The sequence below is a fragment of the Melanaphis sacchari genome, unplaced genomic scaffold, assembly GCF_002803265.2.
Source record: "Melanaphis sacchari strain LSU unplaced genomic scaffold, SCAv2.0 Contig64_pilon_pilon, whole genome shotgun sequence".
Taxonomy (NCBI): domain Eukaryota; kingdom Metazoa; phylum Arthropoda; class Insecta; order Hemiptera; family Aphididae; genus Melanaphis; species Melanaphis sacchari.
The window spans coordinates 1,732,465-1,745,981 of NW_020271462.1; the positions used below are offsets into that span (position 1 = coordinate 1,732,465).

Sequence of the window (13,517 nt, forward strand, 5' to 3'; positions counted from 1 at the left end):
AAGGCATCTGAGTCTTTATCCTGCATGACATTATTACATAGATCATTTAATGATCTTTTTTTTTTATTATTAAATATAATATATTATTATTAATATTATGAATTCTAAATGATAAACCGTATATTTCATTTTTGTGATAACAGTTTGAGATAACGGCAACATCATTATCATGCGTGCGTGGACGCGAAACGATAAGCGATAACTGAAAACCGAACCGCTTGCAACAAATGTAACAGCCAACAAGCCGCAAAGTCATAAATCCTTGCTACGTTCTGGTGCCTTGAACTGTCGAAGTGCTTTGGCTTCGATCGTCCGTCGTTTTCACAGGACACCATTCGTGGACATATGCGATCGTCATAACCGATTACGATTCCTCCGGATACTGTGAAATGGGAAAAAAGAACGTCTGCGTGGTGGTCTTGGGCGACATAGGCCGAAGCCCAAGGATGCAATATCATGCGCAGTCTTTGATACGCCAAGGTTTCAACGTTGATATCGTCGGGTACACGGATAGCCCCGTGCTGGACGACTTGAAGGAGAACGCCACGATTATCGGTGTACGGAAACCGTTTCCGTTTGACAAATGTGAGTATGTCAGCTTTACTCAATGTTTAGTGCTACCCCATACTTGTTTAAAAATTCCAATTATCCATTAGAATTTCAGTTGAATTCTTCAAAAAAAATCTGTTAAATGTGACTACGTTTATCATTTGACCCCATCCTTGCATTATCATGGATCATAAATAATAGTTTCTTATATAGGTTGTGACAGACTGTACATTCTGTTTGTATTCCACAGATGTTCCACGATTGATAGCATTCTTGTTTAAAGTTGTATGGCAAACACTGACATTATTTTGGGCCATATTGGTGAAACGCAAATCTGATATCGTTCTTGTTCAAAATCCGCCTGCAATTCCAACACTCGCTGTTTGCTGGTTTTACTGTCTACTTGTCAATGCAAAATTCATAATCGACTGGCATAATTATGCATACTCAATTCTTGCTCTAACTTTGGGTTCTAATGCACCTCTGGTAAAACTGTCCTTATTATATGAACACTTTTTTGGTAAATTAGCTGATTCTAATCTTTGTGTAACCAAAGCAATGAAAGAAGACTTACATGAAAAATGGAATATTGAGCAAGTATTTTTGCAATTACAATATATATATATATTTAATTTATCAACAAAGCATCTATGTTGTGTATTTATTTCAGAGCTACAACTCTATATGATCGTCCAGGACCACAGTTTAAAACAATACCTTTAATTGAAAAACATTATCTACTAGAAAAAATGAATTTAAAAGATTTCACTGAGTTATCAGAATCTGGAGAAGTGCGATTAAAATACAACCGGCCTAGTCTACTTGTATCCAGTACTAGCTGGACTCCAGATGAAGATTTTTCAATTCTATTGAAAGCTCTACAAAGTACACACAAAATTACCTACATATATTACTGATTTATTATAATCACAGTGTTTAAATTTATTTGTTATTCTTAAGTTTATCTTGCTATTATACTATGGAAGTGGTTCTGGGTAATTGTTGAGAAATATTTTACTATATGTGTACGTCTAAAACTCTATTTATATTAAAAGATAACTAGATCACCACAGTATTATAATATACATTTTCTGTTTCAGAATATGATGAAAGTGATGATATTTATCCAAAACTCATTTGTGTTATTACTGGTCGAGGTCCATTAAAGTGTCACTATCAACATATTATTTCAAAATTAAAGTGGAATAAAGTTTCAATCATTACACCTTGGCTTGAGAATAATGATTATCCACTTCTTTTAGGTAAAATTGCAAGATTATTAAATTAAAATAAATTATTTTTCATATAGAATATTTTTTGAATGATTTCAGCATGTGCTGATCTTGGAGTGTGCTTGCATGCATCCTCAAGCGGTTTAGACTTGCCCATGAAAGTGATTGATATGTATGGTGTTGGTTTACCTGTTTGTGCATATGATTTTAAATGGTAATAATTATTGATTGATAGCAAATTCTAGTCTTGTGCAATGAATTAAACCAATTTTTTCTAAGATTTTAATAAATGTTTATTTGTTTCAGCTTAAATGAATTAGTTCGACACAACGAAAATGGTCTTGTATTCTCTAATGAACATCAACTTGCAATGCATATTATGGCATGGTTTAAAAACTTCCCTTTACAAATCTGTGAGAAACAAAGTAGATTTTGCAAAGAAATTGATAATTTTAGGACAGTTGATTGGCATACTAACTGGATGAATAATGCATATCCAATATTTTCTAATGAAGATTAATAGCTTCTATTTTTATGGCTATTTATATTTAAAAACTTAAATAAATTTGAATTCCTTTATATAATGTGATATTATAAAGATATTTATTTTTAATCATACATTCATACAATTATTTTCTTTAAAAAAAAATTGAATTTTTTCCTAAGCAGTATTTCTGAAAATAATATTATTCTTGAAATCTGTTTCTTTTTATAAATTAGAATTAATTACAGAGATAAAATGTTACTTCATATTATCTTTAATTTATTGAATACTTAGTAGAAAATATTAAATTGTTATTAGATTAATAATATAACAGTGAATATTTAAAATTAAAATAATACAATTTATAATCAATACAAATTTGTTTTATGTTATACATATTTACACACTTATAAATTTAATAGCTTTATAACTTTTAAATGTATTTTAATGGGTTTATGTATTATTAAATTTTTTATATATTTTTGGCTTTCGCATATTTAATTTTAATAGTTAATTCCACATAGATAACATACAAGTATATGACTATTATCTTATTTTTCTGTACAATTATAATATTTTATTATTTTGTTAATAATTGTAACATTTTTTAACATTAATGACTCAAGCCTAGGTTTATATGCAATTATGCAAATATTCTTCTACAATTCACATAAAATAATTTTGGTTATAAATATCAATGTTTCGTAATAGTTTATTTCATAATAAAGAGTTAAAAAATGAGCTTGCTGTTGTATTACACGCTTTTAGTATTTAATAAATACAATAACAAAACTATAAAAATTAAATATTACCTTAAAAGATTGTCTATTGCTCTTAAAAGTATTCTTTGAGATAACCATAGGAGTTTTCAATTCGAAAACTTGAAACCATTTTTTATTATCTCATTCTGGTACTCGTCACATAATAATTTAATATAGATAGTATAATTCTTTAAAATATAATAAACACATGTCAAAATAGAAATGTTATTTTGCATTTTTTTTTTTTTTTTTATGCATATATTCAGATCGTGTAATACTTTTACACATAACCATATAGTTTCTTAAATTGTAAAAAAAAATAATTTTACTTTTTTTTTACATATTAATAATATGAATCTGCTTAATTGTATAGATTTTTATTGCATACAAATCCGAGCCCTGGTTAGTAGTTATATATTATAATAACATCAATAACCCAAAGTTCAGGTTTGAGAACTGTCATACATTTAAAACTAAAATAGTGGTACTTAGAAAACTGTGTTGAGGTAGGATCAAATATTTATAAATGAATTATTCATACATAACATGGATATTAATCTTTAATATAACCATTTCTAATGTTTGTAATGTTATTTTATATTTTCTATAAATACATTCTAAATGTACCTCTGCATTATTATTTGTATAGATTATTATTGTTACAACTGTATTTAAATTGTTAAATAAATAATTCTATTTTTTTTTTTTTAATTCTGCATACTTTTTACACATTTATAATATGAATCTGCATATTTTATAGATTTTTATTGTTAAATAAATATATTTTAATTAAATAATTCTATTTTTAATCATTAATGGTGTATAACTTATCCATAATACACATGAGTGATGTGCAAAAAAGAAGTTTAAGAACATCTGACCTAAATAAATAATTGAATGGAATACTACCTGTTTGTCTATTAATAGCTATTAGTTTTAATAATTTATTTATCATCTGAATATGTAACACTATTTGTATACTAAACACATACAATTTTATGTATTTTTCTGATTGCTGTGTTACAATAGGTATATGGTTTGTGCCGTTTATAGGACAAATTCAATACCTAGATTATTTTATTGTTAGATATACGTCATATAGTTTTTTATTTACATAGCTTATTATGTCGACTGTTAATTATTTTTAATTAAAATTGCAAATAAATAATTAAAGTAATAAAATTCAAAATAATTATAAAAACCATTTAGCTGTATGACAATTATTGACAGCAATGTATGATATTACCTATTGTTACGTGATAATTCCACTGATAAGTAACGATTTAAGCATTTTAAACGTTGTCTGATACAGTGTACCTATCTAACAATAATAAAACAATACCAAACACCAAATATGGAAGGATTTAGATCTTAATAATATTAGACAAGACAAGTTATACCGTCTACCTGTGTACGTGTGTAAGTTTAACGTATATTGAAACAAAATGTTAATTTAATATATTTTACTTTACCAATGGGCGATGGCCCACGGAGTGAGCGATAAATCGAGACAGCTAGGAATCGACCCACAAATACGTAGCACGCTAAACTGCCGAAGGATTATATTATTATAATTATCATAAATATTGTTTAGTAATCAAAGTATACCTATATGATGGAACTCCGTGATAATATAGAATGAATGTATGTACAAGTGTATCATTTATCTAATGTCTATTGTCTAGGTATATTGTAATAGAAAAATGTAAATGCTGTAGTGGTATTTCACATCATGATATTTCCCGGATTTTTAGGTACCTACTTATAAGTAACTATTACTTTTTAAATTTTCCACCGTGGAATATATTGACTGTCTTTAAGCACTCTTTATCATTTTGTTTTTGTTTATTTAATTTCTACTATTTATATTTTTCGTTATAAAATAAATTCGGAATTAAAATAGAATTTGTGTAGACATTATGATACACATTTCCTATGAAAATGGCATACTGTTGCGATAGCTGCAGCACGTAAGACCACACATATAGACAGGTATTACATATAGGTATTACATATCGAATACCTACGTGTTGCAGTGCTTAAATAGCTATTAATGATTATCACAAGGAAAAGCAGATTTCTAAAATTAATAAATGCTTAATGAATACTTAAACGAGACCTTGTGAGAGACTATAGGATCCGGCAGTTGTTTAATATATAAGGGCGCTCTTAGAGCGACCTAGACACATTACTTTTGCACGACGACTAGTTGACAGTGCCCATGCTAGAAGTTTTCGTCTTAAGTTGTATCATTACTATTTACTCTGAGTGTTTAAAAGTGTTAAAATACTAATCAAATATTAATAAACTTACAATAATAGTTAATCAATCAACGTGTTAACTTATTTTGAATCGACCTTCGTCAACCGTGTTCCACAACTGGATCACAACAATACTATAATATTATACCTAGGTAGGTATTATATCCATGCACTAATTCTTCTGATCAAGCGTTTAATTTCGAGCTTGTACCTATGCTAATAATTTATATCACATTAAATGTCCGTTATAGTTCTTAAATCTATCATGGTTAACACACTTCTACGTACCTATATAGTTTAAAGTACTTATATGTGTGTAATATAGTTTAGCCCGTGTACGTTACAAGTCGAGATATTATTAAAAATTACAAATAAACTATTTTGAAAGGTAGGTGAGTACATTTACAATGTATACACATGGACACCTGGCCATGTTATGGGAGTACCTATAGGTCATATACAGACTGTAGTGCGTTCGGTACATGGTTCACCGGAACTAGCGGATCATACACATAGAAGTATTATAAACACGTTGACTATCTGCAATTTTAATGATTCACGTTGGCAAAATAAAGTATAAATGAAATTATTATTGACTGTACGTATACCCACATTAACGACTATCTACTTCGCTTATAACGATGAGAATCGATAAGTAAATATATTATTAATATTATTATATACCTACGTTCTTTGTTCAATAATTATTAGATTAGAATGATTAGATACCTAATAGACTTAGACACACACACACACTTTATATAGCACACATAATAAGATCACTGAACATTGAACCACTGCCATTCATCACTATAATAGTGATAATATATTATTATTATTATTTATTATTGTACTTATTTCCCGATAAGGTCTGTAAAATATATTATAATGAATTATTGTATTATTTATATTATATTATGAGTATATACATAAACAAAACGCACGTTCATGCACTAATGACGAGGAATATCGGTTGTGTAAAAATATACCTACTAAAATAATTTAATATTATATAATATTTATTAAAATAAGATTAATACAGTTTCGTGATTGATTTCAATAAATTATGATAGCAAATATAATATATTAAATAAATGATATTTTCAAATTTCATATTATTATTATAAACTTAAAACCGTTTAATTAATACTTATTTTATATTACCGGCTACCGTATTTACGTTTAAACTCTTTATTATATAGAAGTATAATATATACTCAAGTACGTTATAACTTATAAGATATACGTTTAAATGACATAAACACGTATAGCCGTATGCCCGTATAGGTAGGTACCTAGTAATTAGTACCTACTACAAAAATCGCTGTATGGCTTGGTATTTTTGATTATGATTTAATTTTGTAATCGGTTGCGTATCTGTTTACAATTTATACTGTCGTAGATAAATATTAACGGTTTTAAATTAGCAACTATGACTTATAATAATAAGTAATAACAAATGATTTTAGATAGATACGTCATGTTATATTGTTTGTGAGGTATTGATTGAAATAATATTATACCCACATACCTAAATATAAGTATACCTATACATAAATAAGTTTATTAACACATAGGTAATGTGGGCAAAATTATACTAAATTTAAAAAATGTTCTTTAACGCTCATGAATTGATAAATACAAAATATAATATAATTATCATACTATTATAGTTTTTATTCATTTAATTTTTTGAAAATGTACCTCAATTGAACTTATTAAGATATGTAAGTGATTTTAATTTTAATATTTAAATGCAGGTCACAGGCCGTATATAACATGTCTGTAATGATTGTAATTATAATTACATATTAGTTATTACCAAATACCAAGTTTAGGCAATAATATTAAGTCATTAAACTTAGGGCTTAAGGAAGTAGACATAGGTACTTCTATAAAGTAGCTTATAAAACTATCGTAGAGTATACAATATTATATGTCAATTTTTTGCGTGTCTTGAACGACTTATTTGTTTAGTTTTAGTATTTTTTGGTTTGGACTACTTTTCTTGCATTTGCATTTTGTTTTATTGTGATGGTTTAAGAATGTTCAATTAGACATAAGTTTGTTTGCGAAATGGTGAAATTAAACATTAAGTTTGAAATTCCATGTTTCTATGCACCTAAATCATTATCTTTACCTGCAAAGCGCATATTTGACAAATTTAAGTACTTTTAACATTTAACAGTATTATAAATAAATGAATATTTTTAAATACATGCCATTTTATTTGAATGATATACAGTAGGTACATTTAATAGCATGTATTGCATATATATATCATATATGTATACATATTTCGTATAAAAGTTATGAATCCTATTAAACTATTAGGTAGTTATTACTTATTAATAAATACTTATCATGAATTATATTACAATATATAATAATATCGTATATTAACTAATAGATCATTTTATTATGTCTAAGTCAGACTTAAACAGTTACACGCATCATAGAATACAATATATTATATAGCATAACTTATCAGTTTTATTTTCTTATACCTATATAACTATATAGTTTGATGCAATTCGATCAAAATATTACTTAATTATTTATTTATAAGGAGATATAAATTCAGTCTTTGTGTATACGTGGTGGACGTGATAGGCGAGAGGCTGACATCATTAAAACTGGGACTATTTCGTAGATCCACTGTTGTAATATTTTATAATAAGAATTTATTATTTTTTTAAGCATGGATTATATTGTTTGCGTAGTCAATTAATTACTAAACTAATATTTATCTACACATGTGAAATTAAATAGTTGATAAATCATATTATTACTATGCTATATAGTGAACTATTTTATTATAACATTGATTATAAAATTGGAATTAAAAAAAAAAAAAAAAAAAAAAAACTATGCTGTTCTAAGATTAAATTAATCATTTCAGAAAATTATCTGATTACATACAAAATAAATATTATTTATCAAACGATTCGATTTTTTTTTATTATTATTAATTCTTTGCTTTTACATTTAATAAAAATTATTTTTTAAAAACAGAAATAATTATGCAAAATAGCCGATAGGTAATGAAAAAGCGATCACATTTTCATAGCTAATTAATTAATAATTAAAACGAAATGGTTAATGAATAATTATTTGATTTGAGTTCTCTATGTATAATTAGATTATTTAGATCCTATAATTCCTATACCTATAGAAATAAATTTTATGTCTGATTAGCTAGTGAGTTTTTGGCTTATAGACACGATTAAAACTTTTAAACGATATGATTTTTTTCTTGAAAATTTAAAAAAATATTATGTTAATTGGTTTTCAGTACATAACAATTAAATCGCACAACAAATAGATATAATATCATCATATTAAATATAACATTAATCACTCCACAATTCACAAAATAATTATAATTACAATAATTATATAAATCTATTATAATTATATACAATTATTTTAATTTCAAACAGTTTAATGTATATATATCGAGCATAATACACAGTGTTGAGTATACCAATTATTGTATGATATATCTGTATAGGTACCAATATTATTATAACAAAGGAGTCTCTGCTCTTTGCCCTTTAAACAGATATACAGTAGGTATATTATATGATTTATTTGATTTATGTGTATTTTTGTGAGTCTTTTTGTATAAATATTAAATATTCAACAAACTTCGATAACACTTTATAATAATGTATTGCACCTTATAGATACAACTATACAAGTTAAGTATGTATTTTTAATTATAGAAAAGCACGAAATACAGCGATACAGTTTTAAAGCTCTAAATTAGTATCTAGGATACTGCATACTCACGATATTCAAACCTTTGCTAGATCATCATATTATTATAGACTCGATAGATAGATACATAACATGAGTTATAGGTGACCCTGCAGATGCCAAACAATGTGCGTAGGTACTAGGTACCTACCTATTATAGCTACTCATGTCTCGTATTATTAGGTACAAACGGAACAATAGTAGATATTACAAATAATAATGTACTGCAAGGCGGACGTCCTGTTCTATACACTCTGAATGCCAATAGCTCCAGTCCTTAGTTGTGAAATGAACGATCATCAAGAAAAGATTATCGATTTTTGAAGATCTATCAAAGTTTTTATTCTCTGTTTTAATATATATGACATAATATGTATATATTGTATATCATGTAATTATATCAGGACCTGGATATCAATGCGTATGTAGTAGGTACACTATTTTTTAAGTGCTTTTCAAATGGTACAAAATTAATTTCATATAACAGATGCTTTAACACTGATACTTAAGACACTTTTACTCTGAATTTTTTCAACATTTTTCGACGTTTTCTATGTTTTGAGCATTTTTGTCATCCTTAGGTTATCTTATAAAATGTAGTGCATTTATTGAAATATTGTACTTTCAACATGAACATGAAAGAATTCAAATTTTAAATGAACTTTACGAACATTGAATTTTTTTAGATTAAAACGATTGTTATCATAATAATCTTTATACAATATATAAGTATTGAATAAAATTAAAATTTGGAAGGCTATAGCCTGTATAGGTAACAACTAACAATTAATAAACCTATTTCTATTACAGCCTTATTATAGGCTATACATTTTAATGATATTTTGCATTTTTTGCATTAAACAATAATTATTACAATAAAGAGCATTTAAAAATCGTATATATACGCCACCTATACTCAGCTATACTTTTTACACAAGCGATTATTATTTTAGATTCTCAGCAGAGCGATGAATATTTATTGATTATACAATGATGTGAGTTTTTTTTCTATCTGTCATCTCTTTTTGGGGCAGTAAAAATATTACAATTTTCAACTTAATTTATGATTTTTGGTAGCAAAATGGATCTAGTTGATTTCAATCAAAGTTAAAAATTCCAAAACTTAAAAATAAAAAATTGTTATTTTTTGAGTGTAACTATAAAAAACGAATAACAAATAACTATATTATAGTCATATAGATACTTCAAATTTTTAATGATTGTCTATTTATCTTATAATATAAACGTTAAAGTATTCTGATTCTTTTTGAGGTATTATAAGCAAGTTTTAGTTTTCTTTCAATTATTGTAGATAAAAATTGTTTACTAGGTCAAAAAGCTAGAAAATCTTATAATAAAGTTTTTTATAAGTTCTTATTATAAATTTTTAAAAATATTAATAATATTTAAGCACACACAATTTTTTTTTATGATAATTTGAAATTCAAACATAGACGAAATTACATAGGTATTTAAACAATGAGTAACTATGTTAATTGTTCTGTTATAATTCAATAATATTATTTGTGAAGATTTATAACTTAACTATTATACGCTATGATATTTTCAAAATATGTACATTACTCTTAAGATATACTGCCTATTTATTCCGAGAACCTATTCAAACTGTTTATGGTAAGCTAGTATTGAAACAAAAGTTAATATTGTTAATTACTATAATATATTATGATACAACTATATATTATAAAATAATTAAATATTAATAATAGAATAAAAGCAATATTTTTGGAAAAAACAAATTAACTAACCATAATGTTATAATATTTTAAAAATTATTTTAATAGTAACATCAAAAATATAATATCATAAAATATAAGTGATATAGACCGTTTCCGCTAAGAATCGTTTTTCGTTTATTATAATTTATCATTAAATATAATTTAACAACAGCGACACATTCAATATTTTAAGTACAGCAATGTAATACCCTCTTACTCACCTTATTTTTATACCTAACGAGTAGATCATCGGTCGTAATTCGGTAGCTAAATGATATTTATTGTCTAATATAATTGTACAATATTCAGGGTACTTGCATAGTACATTTATATATTAAAATTAATGATAAAATATTTAAATATAGTTGTAAAGTCAATGACTCTTTGGCACTTTGCACTTTGTATTCTACGGCTTCATAAACAAAAACAAACCATTAATGTGTACCTATACTCGTGAGTTCTTGTGACGTGTATTTAACGGATACACCATACACGTACAAAACTGGCAATTAATAATATTTTAATTATTATTTGAAACGACTGTAACATATGGCTATATAATATATTTTATTATACATCTGATTCTTGGTAATAAATTGGAATAATTGGATGTAATTGAAATAGGTTCTACTTCAAAGATAACTTTTTTATCGTTTTTATATTATAATAAAGAAATTATGCTTTAATATAAGATATACCTGTTTTTCATAAAACAGAAATATTATAATTTTAAACCATCAATACAAAATAGATACTTAAGTACTTATAAATATTTTCACCAATTATTATGGTGTATATATAATGATAGGATTAAATAATGAAAAAAAAACTTTTGCATTTTTAAAATGTGGTAACTATAGGTATTTCAAATATATTAAATAATTTAAAATTTTGAAATTATTTCTTTGGTATTCTGTTAAATTAATTATTAAATTAAAAAAATTAAACAGGACATGTTTATGAGATTAACTAATGTAGGTACCCTAAACTTTTTTCTACTGTAAAATATGAAACTTTAAAGGCACGTGTAACCAAAGCCATGCCGATATGATTTGGCGTCTAGAGAAAAATTAAAAGTATTCGTACTACCTCTTCTATTAATTTACTATTTAATCTTTTTCAACTTATTTGTTATTGTCATATTAAAATATATGATCATCTGTAAACGTTATTTAAGTATGATTATATTATAAACTATATGATTCAAAATTATCGCTGAATAATACAATTCAATCAGACAATGAACTTTTTGGCGCTCCCTTAAAATGTGCGCCGGTGGCACAGGCTCCCTTTTAGCCCCCTCTCAGGGCACGGCTCTTACTTAACAATAATTAGGAAAAATCTGATCAATTACAAATACAAATTTGTTTAGAGATGGTTAGATTTAAAATTTTAACCAACCCATATTTTTACATAATGTTTGTGCGTCATTATGACTTACTATTAAACAGCAGATGGCAATAACTACGTACCTATCTATTGAGTATTCACACGGGATGGATTTAAATATTAAACTACAGATAAACAAAATATATATACCCATATTAAATTTATAAAATTGAGTTTTGACATTTTATCATGTACGGATAATAAACATTATCTATAATTCTAAAACACAGTCTTAAAAGATATGTTTTAAGAATATGTTCATTATATCTTTATTATCTACATAATAAATATTATCTGAATTCTGTACGCATTCACAACTTCCGTTCAAACCGGCGCCGCATGTCGTGTACGCATAGAATCAGTGACGTCATGGACATATTTTTTTGGAGCGATTGTCCCAAACAATTATTTTAAGTATTTATCATCAAAAAAATTTGTGTTAATTTTAATTCAGTGTGATAAGTTAGCATTATACAATAAGTATATTTTACTGATTATTATTACTGATATATTACACTAGAATGACTCAGCGCTGATAGGTATCAAAAGACAAAAACACATGTCTGATGTCATTGTTCTATGCGTATAGTTTGGAATAGAAAAACTGGGAATTTGTTATACCTATTTAATATTTGGGAAGCTAGTTTTTTTTTTTTTTTTGGTGATTGAACTACCTACACTATGAATTACCTTTCAAAATATAGTAATTAAATTATTCTTAAGTCCCTTTTTTTTTATTTGGTCATCGTTACCATCATAAAGTGAGGCATACCTATTTTATTTATTAAGTAAAATGTTCGTCTAAGAACCATAGCAGACATTATTTTTCAGTTTTTGAATGACAATGCATTTTCCAAATTAAACTAATATAAAATGTATTCTACCCATCTACTTATTAAAAATACAATTTTTTTGTCAAATAGTGAAATAGCTATAAAACGAAAATGTCTCTTTCAGAATTTGTACCTACTTGTATGACAGTTATATTTATACATGATAATTGATAGTTGATACTACTATATCTCAGATTAGTTTTTAACATTTATTAAAATAAAAAGATAAGGAAAGGAACTAATGATTTAGTAATTTTATGTTAACTGTACCTAATAAAAAGCGTAATTTCAATAAATATTAAAATTAAAATGTAATTCAAATATCATCAAATTATTTAAAAAATAATTTTGTTACAGTGTTATTTGTAACTCGGTTAAGTTACTCCCCAGCACGGATAATATCTACGCGTATAACCGTATAGGATATTATTTATTTTATTTAATTGCGAGACGGAACAGCGGAGTCATAGCAGGTCACATTAATTAGGTACTGTTAATTGATAATAT

General features: G+C 26.0%; 1 protein-coding gene across 1 annotated transcript; it reads left to right on the forward strand.

Moving 5' to 3' along the window:
* The first annotated feature begins 202 nt into the window (after positions 1-202).
* Positions 203-2,394, forward strand: LOC112600428 (chitobiosyldiphosphodolichol beta-mannosyltransferase). Its single transcript, XM_025347642.1, has 6 exons — positions 203-585; positions 800-1,142; positions 1,220-1,434; positions 1,650-1,811; positions 1,881-1,995; positions 2,088-2,394. Exons 1-6 carry the CDS (start codon positions 390-392, stop codon positions 2,299-2,301), a joined length of 1,245 nt encoding a protein of 414 aa, XP_025203427.1. The 5' UTR covers positions 203-389; the 3' UTR covers positions 2,302-2,394.
* The last annotated feature ends 11,123 nt before the right edge of the window (positions 2,395-13,517 follow it).

Coding starts and splice junctions, on each gene's coding strand:
- LOC112600428 (XM_025347642.1), top strand. CDS start 390: ATGGGAAAAAAGAACGTCTGCGTGGTGGTCTTGGGCGACATAGGCCGA. Junction 586..799: donor ACCGTTTCCGTTTGACAAAT/GTGAGTATGTCA, acceptor TGTATTCCACAG/ATGTTCCACGATTGATAGCA. Junction 1,143..1,219: donor CATGAAAAATGGAATATTGA/GCAAGTATTTTT, acceptor TATTTATTTCAG/AGCTACAACTCTATATGATC.